The sequence below is a fragment of the Myotis davidii genome, unplaced genomic scaffold (assembly GCF_000327345.1).
Source record: "Myotis davidii unplaced genomic scaffold, ASM32734v1 scaffold39, whole genome shotgun sequence".
Lineage (NCBI taxonomy): Eukaryota > Metazoa > Chordata > Mammalia > Chiroptera > Vespertilionidae > Myotis > Myotis davidii.
The window spans coordinates 7,759-17,463 of NW_006290531.1; the positions used below are offsets into that span (position 1 = coordinate 7,759).

The 9,705-nt window shown below is 45.2% G+C and overlaps 1 protein-coding gene across 1 annotated transcript in view; it reads right to left on the bottom strand.

Annotated features, from left to right (window-relative positions):
* Window positions 1-6,300: 6,300 nt before the first annotated feature.
* WDFY2 (WD repeat and FYVE domain containing 2) overlaps window positions 6,301-9,705 on the bottom strand; it is a 200,560-nt gene continuing 197,155 nt past the window's right edge. Inside the window, exons 11-12 of the mRNA XM_006763568.2 lie at window positions 8,824-8,932; window positions 6,301-7,776 (exon numbers count right to left, since the gene is read on the bottom strand). Of these exons, the coding sequence (XP_006763631.1) occupies window positions 7,747-7,776; window positions 8,824-8,932 (139 nt within the window). The 3' untranslated portion in view covers window positions 6,301-7,746. The remainder of the gene's footprint in view (window positions 7,777-8,823; window positions 8,933-9,705) is intronic.

Sequence of the window (9,705 nt, forward strand, 5' to 3'; positions counted from 1 at the left end):
GGCTCTGGGTGGAGTGTTCGCAGGAGAATGGACTGTCTAGAGCAGCAATATGAAGCAGGCACCGTGACCCTGCTTCCCTGTGTCTGTTCAGGTTTTTGTCTCTATCTGGACAGGACCCTGAGGGTGAGCTCTGAGAGGAGGCACGTTGAGAGAAGATGCAGCAGAAGAGACCTGGGTTGAAGCTAGAGTCTTCTCTCTGGTTCTCTTCCCACCGTGCTCCTTCCCAGCTCTGGCTACTGCCCACCAGGTCCCAACACACCACACTGCGCCCCAAGCCTCCCAGCTAGGATATAGGCCTGAAGACCCTCCCCTCAGCCACTTGCAAAGCTCCGGTCCTCCACCCCGTCTCCCTTCTGTTGCAGTCACGACACTCCGTGGGACCCTTTGGCAGGAACAACTCCCCTGGGGGCCGCTCCCTGGCAGGTGTCTGTGGGATGACTGAGCTGGGGCCCAAGCACAGCAGACAGAGGCCAGGCCAGGCTGCTGCCATGTTCATATCTTTGCTCCCCGCCGCACCCTGACCCTCTCATCTTTAGATCAGAAATCAGTTCCCACACACTTGCCTCTTGCTAGAACATCCTCCTCACCAGCTGAAGAGGAGAAACTAACTGAAATCCTGGGAGAGCTGGCTCAGAGATTTAAATAGGCCAGGCCCAATGTGGGGCCAGAATCATCGTAGAAAACAGGAGAAGGCGCGGAGCAGGGACAAAGCATACTTCACTTCCCCTCTGCCCCAAAGGTGCCCCTGTTACAATGAGGAACCTACAAGGGGTGGAACTTTTATTTTAAAATAAATACGGCTATGGCTGGGAATAAGCTAGCCTTCATCGTCCAGGGATTTACACAGGTTCTTTTCCTGTGTCAGTCTCTCATTTACCTGAGAATGTGATTTTCTTTACAATTCTGCATTTAAGATGAACCCACATGGTCAGTCTGAGGGGAGCAGAGGTGGAGGAAGAATGAATGCACTGTGCATCAGCAGACATAAACATAGCTCCGCCCACAGCGGAGGGAAACCCAGGTGGGCACTGCTCAGCCAGGCACAGGTGCGGTTCCTTGGAGGGGCTCTAGGCGCTGATTCAGGTTCTCAGCCAAGGAGCCCAAGGAAGGGGGTTTTCTGGGTGCGTCTGCCGGAAAGGCCAGCAGCATGGACTCCATTCGACTGCACCTCTCCTTTTCTGAAGAAGAGCCGGGCCTCTCGAGTGCTGGGCGTGGGGGAGGCTTCGGGGCACAGGTGGGCTAAGGAGGGGCGCCGCCAGGGGCAGGGGCTTGGCGTGAGTGTTTCCCAGCCCCACTCACTGGCTGTTGGACATTGTGCAGACCACTGATTTCTTCCCACCTATTTTCTTGTCCATAAAGTGGGCCTGATGACTTTTCAGAGAGGCTTTCCCTGGCTGTATTTGCCCTGGAGTCAGCTTTGTCCTCACTTGAAAAGTTTAACTTCAGATAACAGAGAACAGAAAAAGGACTACATGCTGCAGCCCATTGGCTGTGCTTAGTTAGTGTCTGGGGTGAATGGTGGCTCACCTCTGTCTCCGGGTGCAGGAGTGGGCTGGAGACCTACCCCCACCCCCATGGTGAACCCAAAGCAGGTTGCTGGGGTGTGTATGGCCACGTGTTATAGCTGGACAGCAACAACGATGGGGCCACAGTTGCAGGATGATTTCCACAGATATTTATTTTAAACCATGGAGGCAACTTTGCGCTGGTAACGTACACTGGTAATGGCTACACGTCCAGTTCAGTTGGAGGGAAGCACAGTGGGAAAGGGAGCAGAGTTTAGAAACATTCCCAACGTTCAGCAGCATTTGAAGTAGAACTGCATACAGACATTTTAACACCGTAGGAAATTCCTGCTCAGTCCCACTTGGTCACATTCAGGAAGTCAATGTCAAGGCTGCTTGGTTTGGTTGGTGGGATCAGTGACAGAAACCACATCTGAGAAATCTGTTCTATCTTCAGGCTTTTTACATTTTCAACTGGATCCCCTGGAGAATCTCACTTCAAAAAGAAAAAAAAAATATCCTAAAGTAACATGCCCGCTGCAGCCAGGCTCTGGTGCGGCCACAGACCGCTGGGCGTGCAGACAGACATGCCCACGCCCCTGGCTGTGGCTACCGTGGCCGATGGGCAGAGGTGCGGCTAGCACCTCCCTGTTGTCCAGTTAATAACAGTCTTACTTTTCATAGATTTTCTTTCACAAAACAGTACATTGAAAAAAAGTTATTTAAAAGCAAGGCAAATGGCATAAAACACAAATATATATGAGAGTACAGTGGTTACTAATGACACAGCATTATGGTCCATACTTCATATTGGTGTATGCTACTGACATCAGGTTGTCAGCCATTTAAATGGGGAAAAAAGTGTATGTAAGTGAAATATTTTTTTCAAACCATCTCCCTTTCTGTGTTCTAGTTCTCCCTCTCGTGCTTCCCAGAGAACCAAGGGGGGAGAGGGGAGGAGGAAAGAAGCATGAATATCAAGGTCAGATTCTAAACTTAAACTTTTAAACCAACCTGTTGTCCCTGATACTTTCTCTTCCAAGAAAGTCAGATACACTTTTGACTCACAAACGTGAACATTTTAAGGCAGAACAGAGGACAGAGATGTTGGCGATAGGCTCCCATTTAGCTGAGTTAAGTCAGCCGCGTGTGGGTCGGCCACTGATAACAGTCTAGGTCAGTTCAATAATAAATAACATTCATGGAATCACAGGATCTCGGGACTGGAAGGGTTCCTAAAAGCAATCATCGAATTCATCCCGTATCCTAGGTGTACTCTCCTTCCCACATCACTGACAAGGGGCCATAGTTCCCATTCCCTGGCATGGGAAACTCAAAGGAGGGATCCCATTCCAATTTTGGACAGACCTAATGTTTAGATATTCCTTTGGTGTGTCAGGCCTGAATATGCTTCTCAATGGGAAGGACAATGTTTAAAGACAAAGTCAAACCCCCTCAATCAGTAGTATATAACACGTGGTTGTAAAGTTAAGTTAACGTTAAATATGAACATGGGTGTTCTGGAACTAAGTTATGGACATGGGATACTTGGGTACTGAAGGACAAAGGCAAATGCATGGCACAGCAGGCATTAGAAAGTGCCAAGCCCCACGTGAGAGGCTGGGCGTGCCCCTGCCTGGGCAGAGCCCCTTTCACTGTCACTGAACTGAGAAAGAAGTTCCCTTCCGCTTGGAGAGTGCCACGCGATGCGGGTTTATCAGTTACACACTGCACTGCAACGACCCTGCTCCTGTCCCCAAAGGCTCGGCTCTGCGTGTCAGTGCGATGCCCGCTGTCTAGAACACGCTCCTCCTGCTCAGGTCAAGGCTGTTTCTTTTTCAAAGGGGAGAAGCTAGCTCAGCCCACTTATGTACCAGTAATCGTGCAATTAGTATGTAGATTCCTCCAGGCCATGTCCATGTATGTGTGGTCTCCAGCTCTATCCACCTCAATGCCTCCAGTGAGGGGCTGTGTACCCAGAAAGTTCAGAAATTAGTTACCATGGGTCATTTTAAGATAACAATTCTAGGCATTTCCAAAGAAAAAGAAACTCTGATACTAGCCTGGACTGCAGGAAAACCTTGACTCTAAAACTGATGGGCCTCTAAGTAAACAAACGCCTCAAGGCCAACTATGAGCTGCCTCCCTCTCTGCGGTCATGAGCATCTGCCTCTCAATGTGAGGAAGCTCAGGCTCCAGGACTGCAGCCCAGAGCTTGATATTCTCTGGCAACTGCAAACCACCTGTAGCCCGATGCAGCAGGCTGATGCCATATCACGGGCCTTTGTTTATGCTGTTTCTGCAGCCTGGAAAGTCATTTCCTTACTCAATTCACCCTTTAGCTCGCTCTCAGATCAGCAAAGACCTTTCCTCAGCAAAGTCCCTCTGGCCCCACCCACACTGTACTGAAATGACCCATCTTCACAGCTGTGTGGCCTCTGCCCTGGCCTGGAAATGGACGTTGGCATCCCAGGCCTAGTTCAAAGCCTGGCATAGAGTGAGCACTCAGCAAATGGTTGGCCGAAATGGACTGGAATCTCAAGGATTATCCAGATAACTGAGTGTTAAAAAGGAACTTAATTTCTGTGTTTTGCAATCAAATTGCTAGGTATCCATGCTTTCACATCACGAAAAATTTAACTTAGCAAAATGCTTCCCTTCACTTTAAAATGTAAATCTTAGTGAACAAGGTCTTTACAGACAATAAATTATATGAAAAGGCAAAACCAAGAGTGTCATTTAATGAATATTTATATTCAGTAACTTTGATACATAGTTCAGAGCTATCTCTTTGCTTAAAAGTCAAAATTCAGGCTTTAAAAATACATTGTTAAGCAAAAATAAATTATGCTTTAAAAAAATTAATCTCAAAACATGCATAGGTAATGTTCCATAGGAAGGGCAAATGCTATAGGCCCAGCAACTCACTCAAGGCCAACCTGTTATGAGCTTTCAGACAAATGGGTAGAGGTGCACTTACACTGCCCCTGGATTTCCACTTAAGTATTGCCACTGCGTGGTCTATGGGGAAAAGTGCAGGAAAGACTTTATACGGATGAAGACTTGCAATAATTGCCTTACTACACGGTAGCCGCCCACTCAGAACCACAGGGCTGGGGCTGAAGAAGTGTCAAATTTCCTCTGATAAGGAACAAACCTGGCTCCTGAGGCGCCGTCTCAAGGCACTGACATCACCCGCCTCGTTCGTGCCATTACTGGGTAATGTTCAAAAACAATTGTTCCTTGAAAACCCTCCTTTTAGATTCTCTTGTTTACACCTCAGCTAGTCTAACTGCCTGGTGGAACTAGTGTTTTGTGCATGGAACATTCTAGATATCTGAAGACCCCTTCCAGTTTCATGATTTCAGGATTCTTTGAATGATTCAAACAAATATATCATGGTTGACTGACCTCATAGAAAAGACACACAAACTTCAAGGGCTTAATATAAAACCACCTTTGCTACTGTGGAGACATACGCAGGCAGTTAAAGGTTCCAGTAACATCATTTCTTTGGAGAAACCGAGAGCACGTGATTGGCTTTATCCTCCCAAAGAAAGAACTATGTGCAGTTCTGCCACTTTCCCAACATAGCCATGCGAGGCAGTACTTGCCAGAGCTGCTGTGTGTTGAAGTAATACAGCAAAATTTATGTAAAGTGCAAATCCAATAGGGTAAAGCAAGAACTATGACAATTCACCTAGACAGGAGGAAAGGCAAGTGCGGGTGCCAGCTTCCGCCCTTGTGAATGAAGCCTCCATTTCCATAAAATGCTTGGAAGACACCGAACACCAGCACAAATCTCTGAGTTACAAAAACAGTGGAGATTCAACATAATTCACAGTTTTACAAACATACAAATGCAAGCACCCATTCACTTGAGGAGAAAGCAAAGGGCAGAGCAATGGATACCCTGACATAGCTGTGGTTTGTGATCGCAACTCTGCTCACCAATGAAGTGTCAAGTGGTTTCAGTCTCCAAGTGGCTCTGTGGGCTGGGGGACAGCCATGCTGGGAGGGAGATGGCTACAGTGAAGTGCAGGGTCATAGAGCCACCGTGGCACACATGTGATCCCACAGGGACAATCACCTTCCCAAATGGGGTGTGAGCTCATCCAGACCTGACTCAGATCCATGCCAGGCACGCAGGGTGCCTGATCTACTGCCTTTCTAACACTGTGTCTTCCTCTCTGCATGTTCCAAAAGCTGGAAAACAGAGTGATCCATCCCTATTATTCATTTCCAACATAGTTCTCTATTATGTACAATTTAGTAATGGCTGCAGGTTCTAGTAATAAATTGCAAAATAGATACCTGAATATTTTTAATTTAATTCCCTTTTTAAAGCTCTCACAGAGCAATCATGCCGTACAGATTCTGATTGACTTTAACAGCTTGATGGCAAGCAAGGGTAATGTGGAAGGAGCCAGTGAAGGGCCAACTGGTAATCACTTCTGTGCACACACACGCGTGCATCTGAGCTTAGAGTATGGTCACGCGGGCTGGTCTGATGTCTCAGGTGATGACTGTCGTGTCGTGTCCTATGGCTGACGGGGGAGCACCAACGCTGCAGCCATCATCTCTAGGAAACTCCTTCCCCAGGAAGCATGCTAGGTCAGTATTAGGGGTGGTACCCAAGTATGGTTGGTAGTAGTTCTTTTGGTTAGAAAGAAAAGTAATTAATGACCAGGAGGGAAAAATTGGCTTTCCAGTAAAAGAGAAAAAAAATCGGGAGGATTTAAAATACTACCACTAAAAACTTGTCAAATCAGAAGTGAACAAGAGACTGTGGAGGTAGGACTTGGAGAGAATGAGCAAGTAATTCGTATGTTTACCTGCAAAGTTTTATTTAACCTGGTAGTAATCCCCAAGAGACTTAGTGATCCAACAAAACCCCCCAACAGGTGAGGGTTGATGAGGTGATACCATGTAACATGCTTAGAATGGGGCAGGCACATAACGCATGCTTGCCCACTCATTTAAATTCTATTTTTATAGGTGAAAATAAGGTTTTAAAAAAGGGCTTAAATGTCATGAGTCACTAAAACACAGAATATTTCACTTCTATCAAATTTGACTGGATTCCCTTAAAATCAGAGTTCTTCAGACTGATTTTCTAACGCCCTTTTTTACATTTCCAACAGGAAGACATCATGAGCTGTAAGATTCAGTACCTTTTTATGTCTCAGATCACACAGTTTTGGTATAAGTGTGCAAAGTGTTCTAGTTTTTAAAGGGGGAGAAAATACAGATGGTGAGGAATAGAACAGGATTCAACCTCACATAATGAACATGGTCAAGGTCAGAGGTGACATCACACACAAAAACAGAGCTTAAAGACACTTTTTTTTTTAAGGACATAGGATTTTGTTTGTTATTAATACAAGTGAGGGAGAGCTGTGTCAATAAAACTAAAACATAAAACATGGAAGGCTCAGAAGGCTCCAATTGAATTAGAAACGATCCAGGCACTGATACTTGAAGCTCTGAGTTATAATCATCTACTCCCATGATGACAATGGCTGGGAACAGCTTTCTCATGGCATTTTTTAATATGGGAAAGAAAGAGAAAAACGGAGGCAGAAACACCAGGTTATTTCTACTCAATATAAGAACATGAATAAGTTACACATTACACATCGTTCTTCAAGTGATTCAAGAAGTCAGTTGGTAAATCCACATGAACGGTTTTCCAAATCTCTCAATTGAAGAGGATTTCTAGGAAAGCAGAAACTGTTTATAAGCAGTGTAAACACATACACTCTGGTGGAAAGCAGATGAAGGTGAGAGTAGATACATAGAGAAGAAAAAGTTGCTGACCCGGTGACCTGTGCCCACATGAAGAAAACATGGAAACTGCTTTAAAATGACCAAAAATACCCTGAACAGACATTTCCCTCATTTCTCCAACACACAAAACAACAACTAAAATGAAGTGTTGAAAATTTAAAAATTAAACACCCCACACAGAGTTTACAGTATACTCAAACAATGCAGCAAGCCAGATTGTACAAACCATTTGTTAAAAAAATATCTTCTTTTATATTGTATGAACAAGTTGAAAGAGTCCCCTCCAAGTGTTCATTCACTGGCTCACCACTTGTGTGCAGGTAATATGCAAACTCAGCTAGTTTCTTCAGTTTCTCTCCTTTCACACGACTGCTTTACTGCTCCAGTAACGATTTGGATTAGAACAATCATTCTTGAGTAAATACTATCTTTCAGATGCCTGGGTGTGTCATCAAGATACTACTGGGGTCATATCCCACAACTGTAAAAAGAAAAAGAAGATATACAATGAACTAGAATTAAATTGTGTTGATGATAACCGATCCTTATAATTAAATTTAAGTAAATTTAATTTAAGAAGCAATAATTATACTAACATGATTCTGAAATCTTTAAAATAGTATTTTCCATCAAAAAGTACTATAACATAAACCTCAAAAACATGACCATGGCAGCTCGAAGTTTTCATCCAGCTAATGGAGACTAAAAGCAGATTAGAGTCATTTAAGGAGGAAGGGAACTAAGCTATATTAGGCAGCAAATGGGTGCCAGGCATGTACTGTGTCCTTTCAATATCCTACCTCATTTAATCTTCCAAACAGTTCAAGGGGTCTCATTTTAAAATATAAAGGCTCTGAGACTCCAGAGTTTATTTTAAACTTGGTTAAAGTTTCAGAGGCCTGGCAGCTTCCAAAAGGGGTTATTTCAACCACCTTACCCTGCTGCTGCCTCTAAGAATGGACCACGATGGGCCTGGGAAGCAGAGCTCGGTGCGCTGGGCAAGCCTGTGCTACATGCCTGTGTGTTTCTCAGAAAACGAGGCAGGTGTGGCCCCTTCTGTCCAGAGCCTCTGCTGTGGTCCTCAGAGAGAACCTGGAGGAACGCTTGTGGATTAACCGATCTCATGGGGAAGGGTCTTGTTTACTACTTACTGGCTTATCCAGTTCTACCATTCATCTAATGCTCATCTCAAATCCCTCTTCCTTCACAGAGCCGCTTCCAGCAGTACCACCTCCCTCTATGGAACAAACTCTTAAAGTAATTCTTGTCTGTATTACTCTTCTGGACACTGCATGTATGACCTATTATTAAGTGTCTTTAAAAGTATGTCTCCAACTGACCAGCTGTTCCTTACAGGCAAGAGCATGTCTGACCTTGGTGTGTGCACCCTGTGCCTGGCATGGGCCTTGTATGTATAAATGCTCACTGCCAAGGGAGCCCTCTGAGCAGGTTTTGCATAGCCGTGGTGCTCCTGTATATTCACGTAGGGCCAGACATGGAGAGCTCCTGCCATGAGAGAGCATCCTACCTTAATAACCTTGTCAGTTCCCGAAGTCAGTAGCCATCCCCGGGTTGCATCAAAATGCACATGCACAATGTTGTGTTTGCTGTCGTGGAAAGTGGCCGTGGGCGCTCGTCTGGAGGAAGCAAAGAACGTTTCCAAGAGTGAAAAGTCATGACATAGGAATGAAGGATATCTAGAGTGACATTAAACTCTAATTTTTTAGCCAAATGGCTAAACGGCTTCACTATTAGAAATGTGGCTCAGATTTACCTTTATTCCCTGGTGACCTGGTAAAAAAAAATTTTTTTAAGTAAAGGATTCTGATATTCTCTAAAATGGGAAAGAGATTCAAAAGTCCCTTATAGATTACTTGTCACTCTAATAGAGCCTATGAAAATCTCTGTGTTTTTGATAAATTAAAAAAGAAAACAAAATACCTCAGTGCTTTGGCTAAGTTTGATTTCAGGACTTGCTGGTAAAATAGTCTACCAAACACTGTTTTGCAGTTTTTTAATCTGTGCATATTTTTTAGTAAGAAGGTCTGTCAGCGGTCTGGGAGAAACTAAGATGGCGGCAGAGATAAACACCGGGAAGTTGATGCCGCTCACAACAATTGATTAATACCTCAGAAAAACAATACGGACATCATCCAGAACCACAGGAAGCCTGGCTGACTGTAAATTCTACAACTAGAAGGAAAGAAAGGCCTGCCCTCCGCTCCCATCAAGGAACCTGGAGTGGAACATCCTCCCGGGTGCTCCCCAAAGCACACACTCTCCTTCCTGGAGAACAGGGAGACCCAGAGGCACTGTGGGATCCACTAAGGGTCCAAGGGGGGCTCAGCCCCTGCCACCAGCTCCCCTCCCCTCCTTGATCTTGGCGGGGAGGGGGGAGGGAAGAGGGGGA